Source organism: Sturnus vulgaris, chromosome 1 (genome assembly GCF_052056855.1).
Source record: "Sturnus vulgaris isolate bStuVul1 chromosome 1, bStuVul1.hap1, whole genome shotgun sequence".
Taxonomy (NCBI): Eukaryota; Metazoa; Chordata; class Aves; order Passeriformes; family Sturnidae; genus Sturnus; species Sturnus vulgaris.
In genome coordinates, this window is record NC_142243.1 from 43,673,871 (window position 1) to 43,697,339 (window position 23,469).

Below are 23,469 nucleotides of genomic sequence, written 5' to 3' on the forward strand. Positions count from 1 at the left end.
TCCTCGAGGAAGGCTGTGCTGCACTGCCTGGACACTACTGCTGGATAACCTCCTCTCCTTCCTGCTCATTGGGATCAGCCTAGGTCTGGCAGATGGCAGGAAGAGAGCCATAGAACCTCATGCTGTATTATGTACTAAAATCATACAGAGATGAAGTAACAGTTCTCAAAGCACATGTAACGTGAGCAAAGCCTTTGCTTTTAGAAACAGCTAAAGCTGGAACCTTCCTTTTCCTTTACTCCTATATACATATTCCAGATAAGATGATACATGGAATACTATTGGCTCAGCAATAGTACACTTACATTTAGACGCGAGAACCAGTTCAGTGCTGAAAACATTATAGATAGCAGCACAAATATGTAATAAAAGCTGTTTGATCCTGAGACTGAATAAGCAGAATACACAAGAATATTTTTTTCTTACATGTTTACTTTTAAGAATAGAATCTTCAGCCCATATACCCTATATGTTGAGAAGAGGGAATGTCAAGGTTAGTTTTTCTCATAACCCACTAGACTTTGATTCAAAGTGTGGAAAAACTGCAATAAATTGAGTTCTGCTGGTTCATTTGAATATATGCATTTTAGTCTATTCCCAAGCCTATTGAACAGTGTTCACTCCTTGACCATAGCAGCAAACCCACAGCTAACTGCCTGCCACAATTAACTGGCAATCTGTGATTCCATGCTTTTGGCTATAACTCAGGATGTAATTTTCTTTTGTGCATATGTAGTAAGGGTTCTTCACCTGTTTGTTGGACAGATCAAAACCATCTCAGTACTGCACAGTTCTGTCTCCTCACTGCAGCTGTGACACCTTAAGAGGAGTAGTACTGTTAAAATCTAAGAAAAAAGGGCCCTCTTGTTGAGGCAGGAATGTGGTGGGGATAATATTGTAAACTCCAGCAAATATGTTCTCCACCTCCAAGTAGCAAAATCCACACCTATGATAAAGAAAACTACCTGTTAGAAATGGGATCTAAAGTATATTTCAAACCTCTTACACAGACTTCATTAAGTGTTACCTGTAGTCACCACTGCTTTTCTTATGAAAGCCATAGGAACCAGGATCTCCCACTGTTGAGACAGTGACAAGTTCAAAACCAACGCTGTATTGCCTGCAAGTGACATGACAGACTTGCTTTAGATATTTGGCTCATCAGGATTCCCATGAAGAGGGCTAATTATCAGAAACTATACAGTATAAACTGAAAGGACATCTAAAAGTTTTGTCACATTTGTGACAAAAATATTAAGTCAAATTTACCATGACATGAATGCAGAATTTAGAAGAAGACAGAACTTAATTCCGGTTTAGAACTAGACTGTAGGGAAAATGCCTACTAGAAACCTGCCTATGCAGAATTCAAGCAGTTAAGCTTGTGACACACTCCTGTTCCACATGGCAGAGATCCTGGGGTGTGATCAGATTGCTATCAGAGGACTCGGTGTCAGTGATCTCAGCAGAATTTCTCATGTTGCAATACAACTTGGGACACTTTGTCTGCTCCTGTTAATGCATGTGACAGGCACCACTGCCCCTGTCCTTCAAACTACCCAAATTTGATGTACTAATGCAGGAAAAAATGCATACAAAGAACTGCTCAATTCACTGAACTGTGCAACCACACCTCTCCCTTCAATTAATGAGAGAAGGAGTGTCCTCCTCACAGAGGGGAGGAGAGAAGAAAGTTCTGCCATTTTGTGGGACCCACTGTACAGCTTTGCAAAGGATAAACACTTGACTGCAGGTCAGGAGAGGTTGCTGTTCCAAAGTTCTGAATGCTGGTATTTTGAGGTAATCATTAATTGTGTCAAAGGAATTTGGCCTGCATAAGTCTACTTATAGGACATCCAGCACTTCTCCTGGCCAGCTAGGGGCAAAGAAAATACACTTTCAGAGGTGTAAGGGTTTAATATCTTGCATATTAGCTCTACTACAAAATAAAAATAATTATGATCGTAATTAGTATTAAGAAGAAGTCCTTTATACCTTCTTCCCTAGCTCTGCTCAGACACCAAAACTAAAGAGAAAGGAAGGCTGCTGCTTTCCTCATAGGTCAAGGATTTCCCTCAGTAGTGGATGTGTAGATTTAAAACACTATTGATGGTAAAGATAGACACATAAATAGTACTAAATCTTAGTCAACTCCCACACCTTGTCTTCTGGATTTTCCATGAGTTTCCTACTCTCCCCAAGGGGATACTGACAAAGTTTTATCTTTGGCATGCAATGCCTTCACTATATTGATGCACAATTATTTTCTACAAACCTCGGCCCCCGTAGTTCAATTAGCAATGGTCCATTCTTGTCTAGCTGGAATTGATAAATGGGATTATTTTTGTAGGTGTCTCTGAAGTTTCCACATCCTCCAGCACTGTGACCTTTCCATTGTCCATTAACCTAAAAGAAGTCAAAAGTACAGAGGACTTGTATTGCTTATATATACACACAAACAAGACTAGAGTGTCCTCTCACTTTAAAGGTTACTGACTTTAGTGACCTCTCCTAATTCTTAAAGTGAAGTGAAAGATGGGGTTAAGCCTTCACAAAGTCTCATGCAGTTCCCCATCCCCCTGATACATGTACTGTATTTTTCCAGCTTACATTAAACAAGCACTGACTGTTTCTGACTGTGACAAACTGCAGCTAACAGAAGACCCACATTCCCATCTATCCCACACCTACAAGACTATACAGGTTATTTTTTTGTCCTCAGACACTCCTCTGTTGGGTTAAATGAGAAACAAGATCTCTTCCTCCAGCCCTGTCCATCACCTCTACGCACTCTGAGAACCAGCACTGCAGTGACAAGATAACTACAAGGACAGATTCTGCAAGGATAAAGACACATAAGAGGAAAAATGCTGCTCAGACTGTGAGAAGCAGGCCATCTGTTTCCAAGTTCCTCTTGCTAGTCATTAAACTGAAAGGTTAGACTTGTAAGACATGCCAGGCATTCCCAAAGATTTATAGCTGAGATCCATCTCTCCTGTTTCTTCTCTCCTGACTCTGTCAAATCAGCAAGGGGCAGCATTTTCCCATGTGATTTAATTTCTTCACTCAGTGCAGTGAACTCCTCAAACATGGTAAGTATGGAAGCAAGGGAAATTTCTCCCCCTACCATGCTGCCACCCAGGAACCTAAAACTGCTGTGTGCTGTGGAGCTTTCTAGCCCTGTTCCACTTCTGCTACACTTAATTCCAAGAATCACATCAGGGCTTGGTGAGCTCCAGAGGTGACCACTTGAGTTCAGTATAGGACATCTAGCAGAACTTTTTACTGCTGAACTGTGAATTAGTTCCCTGCTTGTTTTTGTGTGTGATGACTGCTAAGTAATCACCAAATAGGCATTAAATATAAATTGCTAACTTTTTGTATTCAATTCTAAAGACAGAACTGGCCTTAGATAGATAAAACTTACCTTTTTTGGGTTTTTTTGAATCCTAGACAGACATGTTCAAATAATCAACAGGAGTTTTCTATGTACTTAATTCTCTTTTCAAACATATTACAACATAAAATGGTCGTCCCTCCTCAAACAGGCTTTTCACCTTGAATGTGCTTTTGACCTCTTAAAGGACTTCCTCAAAGTAAGCCCAGTTTTTAATAGCTATATAGGACAACGGGTTCTGGAAGAACCAAACAAACCATCTTGCTGTTCCCAGGAATCTCTCTATTCACTCACCATTCTCTAGAACAGGCTTCAAGGGATTGTTCCAGAAATAATAGCTGGTATGGAACAATTGTCTGAACTCGAGAGCCAAGCTGTAAGCCAGCATGTTCCCCTGACCACACAAAGTAATGCAATCCTGGGCTTCAGGCATGAGTGTCCTAGAAAATGGACTGACCCACTGTGGCTCAAACTCCCTTGCTTCTCTCTTCCTGAACAAATTACTGTTTGGACAGAAGATTTCTGACTAGAATAGGATTTGCCAGGGTATGCATGGTAGGTACAGAGCTAAAGTTAACAGCTGCTGGTTTATTCTTTCCTGAGGATTAAACTGCTAAAACATGAAAATACATGCAAGTTACTTTATCCTGTGAGCTCTTGGCTATATTTATACTTCAGTTGAAGGTGTAACTGCAGCTCATGTTGACAGATGAAATACGAACAACAGCTGGCTCCAAAACAGCCTGAGCTTCTGCCTTAGTTTCAGCCAAGTTTTTCACTCTTCCCCCTGCTCCTATCATCTCAGGGAGCATTTCTACAGGAAATGTACAATGGATATACTTCTTGGTCCTATGTGGGAGTGCTTATTCCAATTGTTACAGACCCTTGATGTATCTTCGCAAAATTTAGGAACAGTAACGTGTTGCACTATTGCCATCCTACATTTGTTTCTTATGGTCTTGCTACTGGTGCCTTTGGTTTGGCATTGCTGATTTTGTCCCATCCTGCCAGGAATTCTTCCAAGAAAATCATTCTCCCAAGGGGAAATGAGCAACACTTCTGGGGGGGGGTTTCACTCTGCACCATTACTAGCACAACCTGATTTCTGCAGAGTGATGACTTATCAGGGTATAGGTTGTTGTTCCAAAGGCCAGTCTATTCTACAAAGACTTTGCAGCACGTCTGCAATGGCACAGCTGCAACAATACACTCTCTGGTGGAGGTGGGGCAGTAGTATCAAAATATATTTGAAAACCCTGTACATCTCTGATATGGAAAAGCCAAACCAGTGACCCATAAAAGAAAATATTTCTTTACCCGTTTGGAAATGGTGTAAGGTGTAGGAATCTTGGAAAAGGTGAACTTGCACAAGGAATATACCTGTGTTGTAAAAGAAGTAGCAGGTCACATCACACATCCATCTTGCACATTTCAAATGAAATTGTGACAATTTTAAAAAAAGCAGAATTGCCTACACAATATTTTTAGATATTTGTTCACCACATGCTTGTACTACCCATCAGATGACCTTGTGTTAAACTCAAAATTAAGAATAGTGCTGGGACTAAGACTTAGTTCTATTTAATTTTTCTTAACAACCTCACCCCCCCAAAAAAACAAAAACCCAACCAAACAAGACCCAACAAAAAAGCAAAATGGAAATAATCTGCATTTTACTCTTTTTTTAGTGAAAAAAAAATCTAGCATTGATCATTATGTGACTCAGCAGTTAAGAGAAAAATGCAAATCCCAAGTCAAGACCTAGAGAAGTCAAAAATCTTTAAATCTTAATCAGGATCTAAAATAGGTTTATTTTAGATACATAGAGAGCCTTTACACAGATACTTTTTTATTCTAGGAAATAAGAGTATTTTTCAGCTGATTTTGTTACTAAAACCATACTAATATCTTAACTGGAAGTGGAAAACATTATCAAACACTTCGTCCAGTGGTTCTGCTCCATCATTCATAGCTTCCCTCCCCAAAATAGCAGTATTGATTCAGAAATACCCTTTTCATCAAATTTTAAAACAAAGGACACTTTACAGTTTAATTGCTTACACTCATTATGAAAAAACAGCACATACCCTGATGGTGTAATGGATGGTGTTTTGCTTCTCATACTGAGAAACCACTAAGGTGAATGTATGGGAGCCTGGAGAGGTCAGCTTTATCTTGGTCAGATAATGAGGACTGTTGATCCGAATACCATCAATATAAGGAGGAGGATCAGCTGAAAAAGAAGATGAACATTTTTCCCTGACCAAAAATCCCCCAGCTTGGTAAACTTCTAAGATTAGACTAAACAGACCTAAGCGCTCTGAACAGATGACAGCCTCAAGATTTACCCACAAAAAGGAGTCTTAACATCAACTACTGTTTTCAGGAGAGGTACATCATACATGACAAGACACAAATTCTGTGCTTCAAAGTACAGCTTAAATCCCAAGACTTGCAAGGCCTGCTTATCCATCTCCCACCAATGTCACTACTCAAAGAAGACTACTGTAATTATGTTGAAATTTCAAGAGAAAGATAATGAATGTTTAAGCATTCTTTGAAAATCTCTGAAGTATCTGCTCTTTCTTCATTGGCTGGATGGTTCCAGAATGCCAGCTGCCAAAATCTTTGGCCACCTTGTAAACAATACTTCAAAACATGTTAATTCCTTTAACTAAATCACACATGCTTTCTCTCCCTCTCCCTTCAAATCCCTGTGATCACTACACAGATGTAGCTGCATCCCAATACCAATGCACATGTGGTACTTAAAAAGATCCCAAATGTTTGCTTTTACAATTAGACAGTGTAATTTGTTATTTGCCCTCTAATTGGTTCTTTGCAGGCTTCTTTTAATTTCAGTGAAGCAGGACCAACTCTAGCCAATTACTTCAATAGGCCCTGGATCAGGTTCTTTTGTTTTCTTCCACAAAGCAACATGAGAGGGGAAAGGATTAATATAAAACAATAGGAAGCTTAGGAATGGGAAATCTCGGCCTTGCTGCCAAAGGATTAAGGTGCTTTGTTCTCATCTCATTTTAACAGATGGTTAAAAATAATACTGCAGCTTGACCAATCTATTTCCATGGAAAAAGGTTTTAAACAAGTTTGGGCTCGTGAGATCAGAAGTTTTTAAAAGAGTTTGTGTAGCAAGACAAAACATATGAATCATTCAGTTTTTGCTACTGGTCTTGCTAGGCTGTCTCTTTCAAGCACAATTGAACAATTCTCTCTAGTATGCAATTGTGCTTGGGTTTGCTCACTTAAGAACCTTTTCACCAGGAACACCAGAAGCAACTTGGGCATTTGCTTCTCCTCATAGAGAAGCTCTTGCAAAAACAGATGATGATTTGGTCAGGTGTCAACAGATCTCTCCACAGAAAGACTTGGGTTCTAGGGGAAGCTTGGATTCTGGGGGAATTGGTCAGCAGAGTTAACTGAACAAGATCAGATGTAAACAATGCAATGCATATTAGCCATTCCAATAGAAAAAGTCCCACAAATTCCACTCTTTGGTGAAAAAAGCTTTAAAAACTACTAAGGGAGTTGTTGCATGAGCAGCTATCCAAATGCAAACCTGGTTCCTATCTGTAAAAGCAGCAGGCCACATCCCACTTGTTTTAGGATGCACCTTCACTGCATAGTTCCAAGGAATATTTTTAGCAATCTCTAACTTAATGGAAAGAATAAATAAAAACATGATCTTATTAGCTCTACCTTAAAGTTTCAGTCTATCCATTCAACCTGGGCATTACCTTTACACCCTCTGTCTCAGTCTGTGCTTCAGATCTGCTATTTCTCTTGAAATAAAGCATATTTGGCTACTTCACAGCTACAGCAAACCTCTTCTCCTCAAGATGAAAAGAATCTGACATATAATGACCAAGAGTGAGATCTTGATAAAATTTAAACATTTTAAACATCCCATACCTGATACTTGGAAATATGCTGCAGTGTTCACCTGTATTTCATAAGCTTTCTTAGGTACTTTACTAAGCCAAGTTCATGGGACAATTAACCCTGATTATTTTCATTTTGTGGAAGCTGTAGACCTTTAAATAATTTCACAAATGTAGGAAATAATTATGCTATCAGAGCAATTAACATACAACATTTGTTCCCTCTAAGCATTAACTACTGACACTGAAAAATAAACGGAAAAAATGAAGAAAACGTTGCATCAAAATAAGTGTCAGCAGGACTATGTAGACCTCTTAAGAGTGTCTACAGCATGTGCAGAATGGCCTATTCCTTCAATGTAGACTTTTAAGTAAGATCAAACAGAGCAAAACAATGATTTCAGAAGACTGACCTCTTAATGAGGCATCTAGTTTTAAAAACCAAAAAGTGCCTTTCCTCTCCACAAAATTCTGTGTGCTATTTCATTCATTTATAACATCAGCTACTTGACAATTAAGGTACACTAACCTGGATAGTAAACTTTTTTTCCATCAGTCTTGTATACAACCATTGTAATGAATTCCCGATTGTGTGCAAAGTCATCCTGTAAAAACAAAACCCACAAAAAACCACAAATCAGAGTTGTGCAATTCTGTGAAACATAATGAATGCTTAATCAGAGTCAAGTATACCTTCTACCATCCCTTTTGATCACCACACAATACGATCTGATATTTGTATTTATTGGGATACCCAACAGAATTATTTTTCAAATGCCTGAAGTAAACAAAAATCCACAGATTCAGCTTATTCAGGCCCCAGGATCCAAATTTACTTCAGAACCTTTACGGTGGAATAGAATCACTTAGCTCAAATTTTACTCTGTTTCAATTGGAGGTACCTGCTGAATTAAAAAATTCTACGTGTACACCGACATACACACCTGAACACAGACAGTAATATAGTAATAAGAGAAAGCCATACAGAACGATTTACGGAAGCTGAGGCAGAGCTCTCAGTGCAGAACCAGCACCTTGTCAGTGATGTGCCTGCTGAGCAGGACCCAGACGGCAGCACCACCCTGTGGACACTGCACCTCCAGCTTGTACTGAGGGTTGTTGGCCAGGCTGTAGGCATCCTTCACTGGGCCCTGCTTTGCATCCCACGTACTGAAAATGATAGACACGACTGATTAGAAACTAATTTTGCTCTGAAGCAAACTTCAGATCCTACACATATGCAGAGCGTCATATTATCAGTAACAAATTATCAAAGCCTCGTTTTCTACTGGAATCTATGGCAGTGGTTACATAACACAGTCACATCAGAAACATTATCTAAGAACCTTGTTTTATAAATGAGTTCATCATAATATAAGTATGATAATAAAAAAATGCTGAATACAAACAGCCTGGTTAGTGACTGCAACCACAGTAAAAAAAAAGCACAGAAAAAGCTGAACCATTTAAGCAGTCTGGGCTACATAACCATAGCCATGATTGCACACATCAATATTAAATAAAAAAAAAACACCTATACTTTTGTAACGGTAGAAATCTATCTATCTATCTGCTATGGTTGGTTTCAAAAGCTTGCCTAACTTCTTCCTTCTTTTTTTGCATGCTTGGAAGGGTGCCCTGCAGGAAGTGTTAAAGATCTTTGAGGTGCCCTACTGCAGAAACTGCCTGCTGCCTCGTGAAGTGTCTAGACAAGAAAAATACTGTGAGAAAAAACAGAAAGTGCTGATGACTGAACACAAAGTGTGGCACACTGGAAACAGAAGTGTATACAGCTATTCCTAAGTCTCCTTGCCCCTCTCACACTTGTAAAACTGAACAGCATGTGTGGAAGGTTGCATTAAAAAGCTTCAGATTATCACCGTCGTTACTCTGCATTTTATGGCAACTGCCACTGTGCTAAGGCTTTTCCCTACACAGAGGGAAGACAAATAAGGTAAGGACAGACAGACAGACCAGAAGGTGAGCTCTGATATTAGGATACACATTATCTCATCTTGCTACACCACCACAGTATATTTAGGAAATAACTGGTGCGCAACGATGGAAGGAGCCTGTACAGATGAACTCAGCAGTCACACTGTGGATGAAGGAGCTTGTGCAGAGCTAACACATGCAGTGTGCAAGCAGTGGCAAAGTGCAATCTAGTGGAGTGGAAAAGTATGGAAACCCTTGCTTTCCAAAACCAAGACACAGATACACATACTTATTCTCAAACTGGGAGACAAAACCCCTGAATGTAATGGATATCACATTCAGAAAAAAAAATGATCAAGCAAGGAAGATTATTTATGATAATTACAACTGCTAAAACACAGAACTGGTTAAACTACCCTGATGTCAGTGAACACACCCTATGAAGATAACACAAGTTGCACAGCTCACTTGCAAGTGGCCAGAAAAATTAATTCAAAATATTAACTAGGTTACTTAAGCACTGTCTGGGCACTGCTTAGAGATGGACTGCACCAAAATCTGATTTTTATTCTGATAGGGAGGTGTGGGACTGAGGTCAGAATCTGGTTACACAACCGTAGTTCCACAGCAACACCACATGGGTCACTGAGCTCCACTGATGTTACAGAAATAGTCAAAAACAGAGCCTGGGCTGAGAGAGTGTAAAGTGAGGCTCAAAAGTACAGGGCTGGAATTCAAGCCCCTAGCTGTAGTCTGGAAGAATGGAATGAAGGAAACGTCACATCAGAACACTAACTCAGATTTTGAAACAAAAAGTTTATCTTTTGGACCAACCTGTGAATACATGTAGATTCTTTAAAAAGACTTGGGTTCCAACTCAAATAAATAACATCATAGTACTGGCACAGGTCCTCCCAGGAAATCCAGAAAATGCCTGAAAAGGAAATGCTGTTTTTATTTTCTTACCAGATATCTTGATTTTACTTGATTCTCAAAAGTCTCTTTCTGAGCAAATGATACAGCTTATATAAGCCAACATTTCTGCAAAATGTAGTAGTAATGTCTGCACTGCCTAAATTGCTAAATTTAAACTTGCCCCCCAAACCAAGTTAAAGCAAGAAAAAACAAGTTAGTCTCTGCTTATTATCAGGGACTTTCTGAAGCTGTCAGAATGCTTTTCCATTCTCAAGCACTAAGCAGAAAGTCTGAGAAAATCTGCTATTTTGAAAGAGACATCATTAGGTGGTTCTGACTTGATTTCCCCTTTCCTACATTTCTAAAAACAAAAAAAATAAAATACACAGTCAAACAGGTTTCTGCAACTCAATAACCAACTTCACACAATTGAGTATTCAATCAACAAGTGAGTAAGTATGTTTAAATGTACTTCCAAGATACTTCATCCAACACCTATGTCACTTGTTTTTGCACCCTAAATTTGCTTTATCTTTGCAACATTCTCATGCATTTATTCGAGTTCTCCATAGCTCCCTTAATTGCAACTCCAGCCAACAACAGTGCCTGCAAGCCAACAAATTCCTAGTGGAATTAACTTTTAAAATGATAGCAGCCTTATAAATCATCTCTGACATAGGCAGTTGCAGATCTTGCAGCACTAAAAAACAGTTATAATAACTAACAAAAACAAGAAGACCAAAGTGTAAATCCAATTAGACGGAATAACTCCATTACTAATGTAATTTCATACAGAATTTTAACAAGGCACTACAAATCACCTACTAAATGAATTGATAAATAAAAAACAAGCTATTATCTCATTAACTGTCACATATCCAGGGCTGCTATTTTTATGTTTTAATCAAAAGTCTTCATCAGGCATTTGCACGAGGCTTATCAATAAATGCTATAATCTAAAGGATTGGAGGCATAGTGTTGTAAAAACAGTGGCACTGAACAAAAGAGATTTATAGACAGCAACTAGGACACATTAAAAAGCAGAAATATCTTCCTGAAAGTAAAATAGAGCTGATGCAGCAGAAAGACTGATTAAATACTGATTACAGTAAGCATGTTGATACATATTTGAAAATGTTGGAGAGGAAAAAACCCACAAAAAGTCCATTCACGTATTAAAAAGCAGAATTACACAGCTTATTATCAGAATGTTCTCTTAGCACTGAACTCCCACATACTGAGACAGCATACTTAACCAAGGAGGTACTGTCTTGTCAATGAATTTGAGATACATATTTAACAGTCTAGATTACTTAAACCCCAGACAAACCTGAAATGACAGATTTAAATACAAAACTTTTTGCCTATTTACTTTCTACTATTTGTTTTGCTCTCCTTGTGCTTAAATATTTCTTTCCACCTTCCTGCAGGGATACACCACAAAGATCTATACTATTTGAAAACATAATGACTTTTAAAACCTTATTACCATTGTCTATTTTCTGAGCTGTTCTGGGATCAAAGTTCAAGTATTTTTGTAAATCTGGGGTCCAGTTTCTTGTGTCATTTTCACTGTATCGTCCCTTCCAACGTAAGTGGCTCCAGGGATTTTTTAGCTGAAGAAATCGAAGTCCCTAAAAAAAACACAAATTAAAATTGCCTATTCATCTTGTCATGATAATTTTTACATATTGAAAGTAGCTTTTATACGGATCATGAAAACTCAGAATCATTAAGTTTTCTGAAACTTCCCAACGGAGTCCAAGACAAAATAAAATATATTAGCCATTAGAGCAAAAAAATTCAGTAGCAACCCATCTAGGGTAAACCTAGAAACACATGTAGGTTTCAAACAGGAGTTTGAAAACACCTTCAGTTTCACTTAATACCTTATATTCTCTTATATCCAAGACTGCATATGCATGGGTTGGAACTAAACCCCACTTTTCTCCTTCCTCTTCAGACATCACCCCTGTTGCTGTTGTGATAAGGACATCTCCCTTGTGAAATCTGTTCAAAAAGAGGTGAAAAAATAGCTTAATTAAATCTCACAAGTTGCAATCTAACACTTGCCAGACACTGCAACAGCATGTTTGTACACTGCTTTATAAAACTGGTACACAGGGGCTTTTGTCAGCAGAAATCACTCCAGAAAACATCTGGGAAAGTGGAACTATTTTTCTTTCAGAATTAAGTATACAGCTTAAATTAAAAATTACTATTTTAATATAATTTCATATTTTCATGAACAAAATTCAGCATTTATCAACTTCAAGCTCAGCCTGTGTCACTTTTAAGATACTTTTCACAGATCCACAGCTGAGCACAAATGTGGTTTCATCACCACTTAGTCAATGACTGCATATAGCAAATTGTCAAGTTTGTCACACCCCCAGGATTCTGAAGAATGAGTAGTTCATGCTTCTATATTTTTCAGGTGTTTATACTCAAGTTTAGTGTTCTGAATAGTAATTGTTAATTTTGGCATACTTAGAGTTGTGAAAACATATTAACATGCTTCCAGCCTATGCTAAAAATCCAAGTACATACTCAGTGTCCCTAGACAGATTACAGGATCACTGGACTATATGGATTAACACATTTTCACTCTAGGACAGTGAACAACAGCAATGTTCCAATGGCTAGATCCCATCCTAACTTCAGTCACACCTTCAGATTGCAACAGCAGAACATCTTAAGAACTGCTGAACAGCTCTGAGAGCTCCTAAGCAATTGAAAAAACACTCTTATGGATGCAGATGTTTCAATCAACAGAATGCACTGAAATACACAAGACTCTGGCTGCACAAAATCATTTTGAAAGAAATCAAAGTACTTAGTATAACTGGCATTTATAATTTACAGCTATATCTTTCAACAAAAGCAAAATAATAAAGCTCCAAAGTAAATGATTCTAAGACCATCAAATTCAACTGTTATGGTAGGTCAGAAAACCAGCACTGGACTTTTGACAGACTTTTGCTGCTCCTCCAGGAGATTTACTGATGAGGCATAATCTTGTGATATGATTAAGAATATTGTACTATATCTGCTTGCTAAGGACAGCAGATAAAATATAGTTCTGGGGTACACATATTCTTCTTCTTTTTAAACACTTAACTGGTGTATATATATATATATAACTGCTACCAGTTATAACTGGTATATTGGTTCCAAACTTCTCTGACTCTATATTCTGGGTCTTTTAATTAAGGAAACTGTTATTTTTTTTAAATTCATACATAAAGAAGAATTCCATCACACAAAAGTTCCCCAGTATTTTAATCTTCTGTTCTATCAAAGCCACCAATACCTCAATGTTTCTTCTTCCAGAAAGCACATGGAGGTTTTATAAAGTACAATTTGTAGCAGTACCAAAATGCTGTTGAAGTATCTGTGGTGATGTACTGCTTTTACAGTGGTAACACAGCTACTACACAGCAAGTATTTTAATTACTTAGGAAAGAACAAATGTATACCTCTGATAAAGCATTCTGAAAGTGCTATCTTTATTGAAGGCTTGATTGTCAGAGTGCATAGCAATTCTTTCAGGTATCCAACCTGTCAGTGCATGGAGATCAATATTCTGAAATGCAAGTATTCAAAAGAAATCAGAACAGATAAGCCATATGTAAACATATGATGTCTGTACACAACATAAAACACCTTGAAAGAAATCAAATATACATAATTTACAATACAGCTCTACGCATAAAAGGGTCAAGATTAAGACTAACAAACAAAAAATTCTTTGATTAGACAAGGACAATATTTCTGAGTACCTTAAAAAATAAAAAAAAACTGGAAAATGAACTGATGAAATAAACTGGAATTCTAGAGCAATGGAAGCATATCAGAATCATCAGTCATGCTCAATTGTGTGATGTGTTCTATTTATTTCATTGATTTACAGATTTTTAAAGCATTTCTCAGAAGCACTATTTGGTACCTTGCTATTAGATATGCATTTTAAATAATTTATGTTTTATTTCTAAAGCTCAGGGTTTGGGTTTTTTATTCTTTTTGGTAAAGCTGACACTGACATGCATTTCCATAAAAAGATGCTTTAATCTCCCAACTCCTTGAAATATTGCTTAATTCCTATTCTTTTGCTTTGTACTCCTCAAAGCAAAAGTAGAGACCATAAATGCTTGAAGTGTCAATAACAAGCACTGGGGGTGGGAACTTGAGGAATTACAAGTACAAGACTGACTGTAAGTAACCCTAACTACAGAAGGAAGCTGGAATATAGTGGCAAGTGGAGGGGGCAGGAAGGGTGGAGATTAAATGTCACCAGTCAAGCTGTTTTTCCAGATAGCAAGTTAGAGGATGACAATGGGAATAAAACACAGTTATTCTCAGCAGCTTTTGTCCTTCAAAACAAAGCCACCTGACACATAAAAATGTGTGCTGCATTTACCCCTTACACAAAGCCACATTTGTCTCCATAACAATTTTTCAAGAGGTGATGATTACCAAGTATACCCACCAAGAATGAGACTGTCAAGACATCAATTAGCACCAAGAATTAAAAAAAAAAAATTCTTTAAAATTTTAATAGTATGAAGTTAAAATCAGAAGGGCTTCCAAAGTAACATTATGTGGGCTACTCATTTCAGCAAACTGTCCCTCTTTAAAGAATAACTTGTATGTCATTTGTATGATGTAGGTTGACTGTTTCTTTAGTAACCACATCATAGAAACCCAATGCATATTTATGGAGATGAGTGGAACAATCTGATAAACAAACTTGCACAGATCAAAGAACTTGCTCCCTCTATATAGACCTTCTAAATGACTAGACTGTTCCTTTCCTAGCTGACTCCATTACCTAATAAGGGAGAACTGTCCTATTTATTGAAAGAGTTAGAAACCAAAATCAGCAGTATTGATATGGGCAAAGAGGATTTATGACTTCAACCAACATCTATATCTAGACTCTATATAAACACTTCCTTCCCACAAGCATCAATACTGAAGCCTGAGAACTAAGATTAACTTTAACCATCAAGATGTCTTGTTCATTCTATTTTGATGGAATAATTGTATTAAGTACAGCTAAAAATATTTGTGAAAGAAAGAAAAAGAAAAAAAATTAAGAAAATGTCAAACCAAATAGTTGTTTCCCCAAGCAGTTAACTTTGATTTCAATAGAAGGAAATTATTTTACACAGTGTTATTTAAGTGGAGTTTTTTCCTCTTAGAAATAATCTCACACTTACAGAATTTGATCCAGGAAAATCATATCCTCCCATGACCTTCATGTAAGCCTTTTCTATTAGTGACACCCACAATTCATTCTTATTGTTGGAATAAGAGCAGAGAAGTTCCCCACTATGATCAACAGGTAACTGGTCGTCTATGATTACCTGTGTGAAATGAATGAAAAATTATCATAAATCTAATAAAGTATTTTGAAAGTAATCAGAAAATAAAACAAAACCCTCATTAATAAAAAGCTTTTCAGACACGGCCAGACCTGACCATTATTCTCACATATGGACACCTCTATCACTCCTGCAGTGGCTTGCCCAAGTGAACAAGAAATTCTACTGCCAGCTCTTGATTGTACTGGTCTAACTGGGTGACGTGTGAGTGGCTGCCTTGACTGATGGTGACAGTACACTCTTACTGCAAAAAGGTACTTGCAGAAAGGTCCCGTGCAATTACAAGCATAAAAAGTAAAGAAAAGCCTAACACTATTCCTCATCTAATTAGGAATCAGAGCATGGACAGAGGTGGCTTGGTAACCAGCAGAGAAATAAATATTTATTTGTCTTTAAGGAAACAAATTGCGTACTATCACTTTCGCAGCTTCTAGTTCTAGATTTAAGTTTCTTCTCTCTGAAAAGGAAAAACACCTCAAAGCAGCAGCTCTGACAGTATTAATACTTCTTCTTTAAGTTAGGTACTATATATTCATCATCATTACAGATTCTTACTGCATATTTGCAGTAATCTGAAACAGTTTCCATGAATAGATGCTTCAGTTTCCTGTTGGCACTGGTCCATTACAACTACAGGCTACCAACGCAGCACATTCTCTGGTCAAATCCTATCTGTGCAGGAATGAATAGACCTTTTCATAGGTTAACAAATGGCCATTCATCCTCACAAAAGGCAGCCATTTGGAGATATTTTGGAAAGAATATTAAGAGCAAGGCAGACACAAAAATGATACTTTCGTGAAACACTCAGATTCCAGAATTTTGGAGCTCATGGTCTTCCTGATCCAGAGGTTATATCTTAACAATTAAGAACCTTTGAGGAGTTTCCCCCTACTTCCCCACCCCACGAATATGACCACTCAACTTCTGAACTCTCATAAACATTCATCAGTCACTATGACCTGTGCTACAGTTAAGTATTATATGGAGAAATACATTCTATTATGTTCTTATTTATTGCACTGAAAAGAAAATGAAGTTGTTTGTAAGCTTGTGAAGTTTTATCCTCAGCCATTTTCTCTTCTTACTAAAAATCTGTAGTCGAGCAAGGCCTTGCTTGAGTTATCAGTCAAGTTATTCCTCTATGGTCATTTCATATCTATACTGTTCCTGATATCCCCCTCCATATTTTTTAATTCTTTCTAAGGTGGAGTGGAAGACTGCACATCTAATTTATAAATAGGGGATAAATAGCTTTGTTCCTGTTTGTTTTTCACAATTCTGTTAAGTAATATAAAGGTTTTTTTTACATGAATTTAATGTAAGGCTATTTTTATGAATGTCTGTAGAAGTACAGAAGTACAGCTAGAAGAAGTATGTGGTTGCATACTTCAAAACCAAAAATGAATCTCAAAAAGGTTTAAAAATTAAAAACTACTTTCCAAAAACACCTGCCTGAAGTTTTTGCTATGCAAGCACTTCATAGTGAAGCTGATCAAGCCTTTAAAACACATGACTTATGCAGTAACAGTACTAAGTTCCCCAAAAACATTTACCTTCCTAGGAACACCATTGATATGAAGCTTCACCATGTATTTACCACATGGATTATATTCTGGTTCTCCTTTCTTATTCTGAGGGTAAATGATACTGTTAACAGAAAAAAATAAAAGAAAAAGAGGAAATTATGACATGGCTGTACCTACATTTATAATGATAAAAGTGGGATTAACACAGTCTGCTTATGGACTTTACACTGAACAGAAATACGGAATTTTTAATGAAGAGCAACTCAAATTCAGTAAAAAAATCAAGTTTAAATAGGTTTTATTTTTTCAGATCCTGCCTTTGCTGCAGCTTACTACTTAATATAGGAGCAAAAAGAACATAAATAACCTAATTGTTTCTCAAACAGAAGCAAGGCAAACAAATTTATCTTACAATTAAACAAGCAGTATTTACAAATCTATAATATACAGTATTTGCCTGAATGAAAAGGCAAACTTTTGAAGGAGAAGGCAGTGCAGATCTTGCTGCTCTTGAAAAGAATACAATTTCATTCTAAAATAATAGGTTAAAATAAAACAATCCAAAGACATTCACACACTGATCTGGCAAGAGCCTCCCAGCAAAGTCCAGAAAACCAATGGCAAATTTATCATAGGATGCCAATTGAGTGGAGTTGACATAGGGTTGTTAACATTAATTCTAGAATGAGTTGTAAAATGGACCACCTGTTGCACAGCAGCTAACAAAGTAGCAAAATGAAACTAGAGGGCATTATAAATAAATTTTATATTTAAAAAATCCCAAACAAATGCAAAATCCTTCCAAACTATTTTTCACTCCTCAAAGCACATCTGAATTTAGACCCCAGTGTCTGTATACATACGTACATTGACAGCAAGTTATATCTTAGTTAGCCAGGAGTTTTGTGATTTTAAAAAAATTTTGCAATGAACTATGCTTAATTAGTTAAGGAATGCTTGACTTTAGCTGCTTTGATTGAGATCTGTGTTGGCTGAGTGTCAGTAGAAAACCCTGAGAAATTATCTAACAGCACCTGCAGAAAGGAACTCCATGAACCCATACCCCTTAGAGAACTTAATCAACAGCTGAAGAACAAAACTCAATAAAGAATTGTTCAGTGGTTATCATATAACTAGAGATTAATAAGATGTCATAGAAAAAGAAAGCTATCTTGAGCAAGTTAAGGAGTCAAAGGCCTATACACCCCATAAAACCTGATTAATACACTGCAGGTACATCAAGGGAGCCACGTCACAGGCCTGTTACACCCCAGAAAACTTAATCAATGGCAATTGGCTAACCAGGACAGCAAATTTAATAAAGTGCTGCTTGGCTGGATAAAACTTGAGTTATCCATTATACAAAGATAGATGAGATGTTCTAGTAGTAATAAAAGAAACAGAACACCAATACCATGATGCAATAAATTGGGCAGACTTTTGGAAGTGTCTGTAAAACAATCTTGTATATTAGAGCATATATATAAATGTCTGAAAATTGTTGTTTCTTTGAACATGTCTATAGTGAATAAATTCATAATTTGTTCCCAATTTTGACTCAAAATTTTTATTAGTAATGTTTGCCTAACAGCTTCTTACTGTTAGACTTAAAACCCTTTGTTTCAATATAAAGTTGGCTTCCATCTTAGAAGTGCTGAAACCACACGAGTCCAAGGGAGATGAAGGTGAAACAAATGCTGCTTTTTATTGTGTACAGCTGTCACAGAACATACTGCAAAAGCTTGGCAGTATTAAGTCTGAAAAGATCGTACAAAACAACAGCTACTTACCTTGTGATCAATTTTTTGTTATATCTTCTTTCATATGCTGCACTGATAGCTAGTGATGCCACGAAAGAACAATCTGACACTATTGTCTATAAAGAAATGAAAGCCAGTGAGGATTATTTACTAATAACTTGGATACTGAGAGATGAATGCAGTGTGTGGAGGGAAGGAAAACAGTCAGTTAGTAATTCCCTTCAAAAGGGAAAGATTTAAACGAAAAGAAGCAAAGCCACTATTAAAGAGGCAGAAAATGTATGCTTGCTCAACCTGAGACCCCTATAGAGCAGAATTTTTCTATTTATTTAACCTTGTAAGAGCCAAGCAAAGCACTCTCATATTTGGGGATTCCTTTTTGAACAACAAAGTCCCCCATGATAAACCACTAGCAGCAGACATTTTTCCTTGGGAACAATTTACCTGCTTTATGCTGAAACTTGATACAGTATAGATCATCGTAGGGTTATTGGTTATGTCATCTGGTCGCACCCACTTGGCAAACATTGCTTTCTGTTTGGGGGATAATGGTAGCTTCCCACACTTATCACTAGATTTAAGAGAGAAAAAAAGTAGAAATAAATCAATAGCAGCTTAGAAGAGCTTTTTATGGTATATGCAATCTTAAATATGTCTGATAGATGGTGCAAAATATACACAGAACAATTACAAAGCTGTAAAACAATTTCAAGGAACGCTGCTTCTAAGTTTGTGATTTTTAAGGGGGAGAAAAGGCAAAAATGTTTTAAAAATTTGACCAAACCCAAATGTCTTTGTCTATTACGGCTGTGTAATCTTATTATTATTATTGCTTATGAATGAAAGTATAGCTTTTATATATCACTCTTGCTTGGAATAGTCCTTTACAGAGGAAACAGCTATCACTTGCATTTTACAGGCAACAGAGCTAAACTCATCAGCATGGAGCAGCATCAGAAAACAGACTTAAACTGCCAGCCTAGCCCAATAATCCAAAAACCCAAATATAATATTATCCTCATAGGCTTGAAGACATAAGACTGTAGGATCAGCTTACAATACAGTTTTAAATTCAGAGTGGAAGAAGGAAGTGGTGGTATTTGAATATCTCTGCCTGAATTATGCTTAAAAGCCTATGTCAACAATTTTAAACCCTGAAAAATAAATACCAAATATGGAAAAATTTTGAAAATAAAAACAAAAATGAAGTTCCGTAACTGAAGCATACTTACGAAAAAGGCATAGGGAAGGCAAAACGTTCCCTCAGATCAACACTCATGAAAGGTACATATTCAATGCCATTAATCTTTGAAGTCTTCCTGCAAGTCAGAAGAAAAACAACAAAAAAGCAGAGTTACAAACCTATCAATCATCTTCTGAAGATTAACTTGCAGAAGGCAACAATAAAATAACTTTTTAAAAATTAGTAATACACAGTGCTTCTGAAAACAAGACAATTACGTCTTGAAGATTATATATTTGATAGTTTTCAAAAGTCACAATTTAAGTTAATGTTTTTATTGATTATTTGTAGCTTATTTAATCTATAATAAAAATCAAAGGAAAAGATCTGGATGTAATAGAAGGCAGAGTCATATAAAATATTATGTTCCCTCGATTTCCAGTGAAGTAGAAGATGTATAATCTATAAAAACAACTTTGCACTTTGCCTTCTCAGAGGCAGACCTTTCCTGAACTCATTTTGGAAAATCTTAGACTTACCTGAGTACTTCAATCTCCTCTGCAGTATATCTCTGACCTTGAGATTCACTAGCTTGTACTGCTCTTATTGTCTGTGGTTTATCATTTAAAGAAAAATCAGGTCCCAATGGAAAGAATGTTCTGACTGGCTGATTTGGTTTGGCTGCAGTTGACTTTTCTTTCTGAGATGGCTTTGACATGGATTCCTTCAGTGCTTCTGCTCTAAAGCAAATAAAGAATGCATTTTCTTTACAACAGTGATGCAAATATTACAGTTCAATTATTAATTTTCTTGGTTCATGTTCCCACATATGTTAAATGGAACAAGTAAATGGCCAAGTTGACCAACACTACTTTTTCTAAAAAACAAAAATCGACTTCTGATGCTGATACTTCTTTATTTTTCTGTTCTTGAACCAATTAAAATATAGCATTTCCAACTCATACAAGCTACTTTTGACAGAACTCATTAGATTTTTATTGCCTCTAAATTATGCTAATAGGAGAATTTGTTTAAGTGTTCATTATGTGGAATCTCAGAACAAGATCAGTGGAACACAGAGAGAAAACTGATCCGCATCTTCTCATGCCTTCCAGATATATTTTGTCTAGCAGGTATGCAATAGTAGTAAAACCCAGACCTTCAATTGCTTGAACACTGTGTATGCAGGAGCCATATTTAGTAATTGCTGCCTTAAGCTGCTGGATAGTCATACACATGGAAAATATTGGGATTTTTTTCTGAACACAGACAAGAAGTGCTAAAACCCAGTTTATACTGAAACTTAGCCCAACACAGCCTGGGATTCACCATTATAGAGCTGATTTAAAAAGAGGTACAATGAAGATATACTTGTGTAAATTGTTTCAGACAGAGATTTCACTACACATATACCATGTAATTAGATTGCTATTGTAAAGAAAAGAGTTTCCCAGTTTCTAAGCTGTCTTCCTTATGGAAGGACACTGACACCTTGACTTCGTGCTAGCCTGAATTCAGCATCTTTTATAGAGGCCAATAATTATAGTACTCTGGATTATATCTCTGAAGTAGTGCATTTGTTCTAACAAACACCCAGCCCTTTCCTAATTCTGCATGTCTCAAGATTCCCAGAGGGTTGGCATAACAGCTGCTACATTCAGCAGTGAAGCAGCTGGCAACTAGCTCCAAGGTGAACTCTCTGGGAGCTTAGTCTACACAGAATCAACACACACGTGTTAGACTGAGAATCCAACACAGAGGCTGCATTTAGACCTGACAGCAAGTGTGTTTACTAACATTAGCAGTACTCACCTATCCAGTGCTTGTCGAGCCAGCTGTTTCAGTTTGGACTGGAGGCCTGCTTCTGAGGTTTCAGTTGCCTAAAGTGCAAAATAAAAGAAAAAGCTACACATCCAAAAACCACCAACATGTTTTATAAGCTCAGTTGTCATACTTCTAGGTTACAGCAAAGAGTAACTAGCTATTTATTCTAATTCGTTTTTTGAAATGAGAAAATATTTTTCTTTTTTGTTTGTTGTTTCTCTTTTAAACTCAGCATTAAACAATACTATGTAAGCAAACATAATTTTGCTCTTCTAGTGAAATTTTGATAGAATGGAAGTTATGTCTAAAATTCTTCAGCATGGAAAACAGTGCATACAGAAAAAAAATTACAAGAAGAATTAATTGTATTAAAACACTATTGGCAGAAAGAAGACAAAACAAAATGTTGCATATACTGCTGAGCTTGGATGTGTTCCAATTCTTTTCCCCACATGTGTTTAAATTATCATGGTAACTTAGAAAAAATATTTTAAATGTCTACTTTCATAAAATAAGTTTGTTTTCAAACAAACAAGATAGAGGGGCAAGAACAACATTTTAAACTTGCAATCAAAAGCATAAAATAACGTAGCACAGGGTGACCAAGATGTGAAGAGTGTTATCTTCTGTTCCCATTTGGGAGGTCATCTATGACAGTTTATACTTTTGTCTTCCTTACAGATGAAGCATGGCTTCTGCAGCCCAACAGTCTGCAGAATTGAGGCGTGTCTTCTCCTGTGGCATCCACGAGCAGGTTTCAGGTTCTAGCTTTGTGCCTTGACCAATTATTCCAGGTAAGGGACATCAAGTGAGGATACAAAAAGCAAGCTACTTCACCCCAAGAAACAAAACTAGAAACACTCTCTGTAAGCAAATAATTTAATTTGTAAATAAATAACACTCTGGTGTTCCTAGCTGGAAAAGACTTAAAGATTTATGAAGGTAAGTAGTGGAGATGGAACACCAGCACACTCATCAAGGAATCAGCCACAGAAGTGGAGTGATGGCTGCACTCTGAGTACTTCAAGGGTAAGGAAGAAACAAATCTCTCCCCCTGAATATACTGAAGAGAAGGACAGGAATAAAGCTTCAAGATAGCAGAGTTCCTTAAATCTCCTTTCATCTTGGGAAGAAGAAGGTACTTTTGGGTCACCCCGAGGGACAGACTTTACCATCATGTCAACAAAAGAATATGCTAGTCAAGATTAAAAGAAACTTCAGCAGTATCTTGCACCTAATGAAATACCCAAGAAATGCAGTTGTTAATATGAGATATTTTCAGACTAACTTCAGTAATATTTGTACGCACTGACATAACAGAAGGAGGAATACAGCAGAGGAAACGTAGCATGCTGCCTTAGTAAATGTTACATAATAGACTGAAAATGTTCTGCTCCAACAGCTCAAGTGGAAAAACTAGAGCAGCTCTACTAACTCTTGATCTGGTTACACTGTATCACCAGGGGTTTTAGCCTAGGTAAAACCTGTTAACATAATTCAGGGGAAAGGATTTACTCAAGCTTGTAGAACAGTAATATAACACCCTCAACAACCCATAAATATTTTTACATTATAATATTGAAAAGAAGAGAAAAAGAAAAACAGACTTGGTGGAGTTACAATATGATGGTGAGCTCTTC

At 36.9% G+C, this 23,469-nt stretch overlaps 1 protein-coding gene across 3 annotated transcripts in view; it reads right to left on the bottom strand.

Annotated features, from left to right (window-relative positions):
* Positions 1-414: 414 nt before the first annotated feature.
* CAPN7 (calpain 7) overlaps positions 415-23,469 on the bottom strand; it is a 28,759-nt gene continuing 5,704 nt past the window's right edge. For 2 of the 3 annotated variants that reach the window (XM_014878378.2, XM_014878379.2), the window contains exons 4-21: positions 21,818-21,885; positions 20,545-20,745; positions 20,055-20,141; positions 19,267-19,393; positions 18,853-18,938; positions 17,090-17,183; positions 15,369-15,515; positions 13,626-13,732; positions 12,036-12,156; positions 11,636-11,780; positions 10,066-10,165; positions 8,331-8,466; positions 7,826-7,901; positions 5,485-5,630; positions 4,715-4,777; positions 2,276-2,406; positions 1,028-1,120; positions 415-946 (exon numbers count right to left, since the gene is read on the bottom strand). In XM_014878378.2, coding sequence (XP_014733864.1) covers positions 802-946; positions 1,028-1,120; positions 2,276-2,406; positions 4,715-4,777; positions 5,485-5,630; positions 7,826-7,901; positions 8,331-8,466; positions 10,066-10,165; positions 11,636-11,780; positions 12,036-12,156; positions 13,626-13,732; positions 15,369-15,515; positions 17,090-17,183; positions 18,853-18,938; positions 19,267-19,393; positions 20,055-20,141; positions 20,545-20,745; positions 21,818-21,885 — 2,073 coding nt within the window. In that variant the 3' untranslated portion in view covers positions 415-801. The remainder of the gene's footprint in view (positions 947-1,027; positions 1,121-2,275; positions 2,407-4,714; positions 4,778-5,484; positions 5,631-7,825; positions 7,902-8,330; positions 8,467-10,065; positions 10,166-11,635; positions 11,781-12,035; positions 12,157-13,625; positions 13,733-15,368; positions 15,516-17,089; positions 17,184-18,852; positions 18,939-19,266; positions 19,394-20,054; positions 20,142-20,544; positions 20,746-21,817; positions 21,886-23,469) is intronic. The other variant, XM_088164878.1, reaches the window with a different exon arrangement.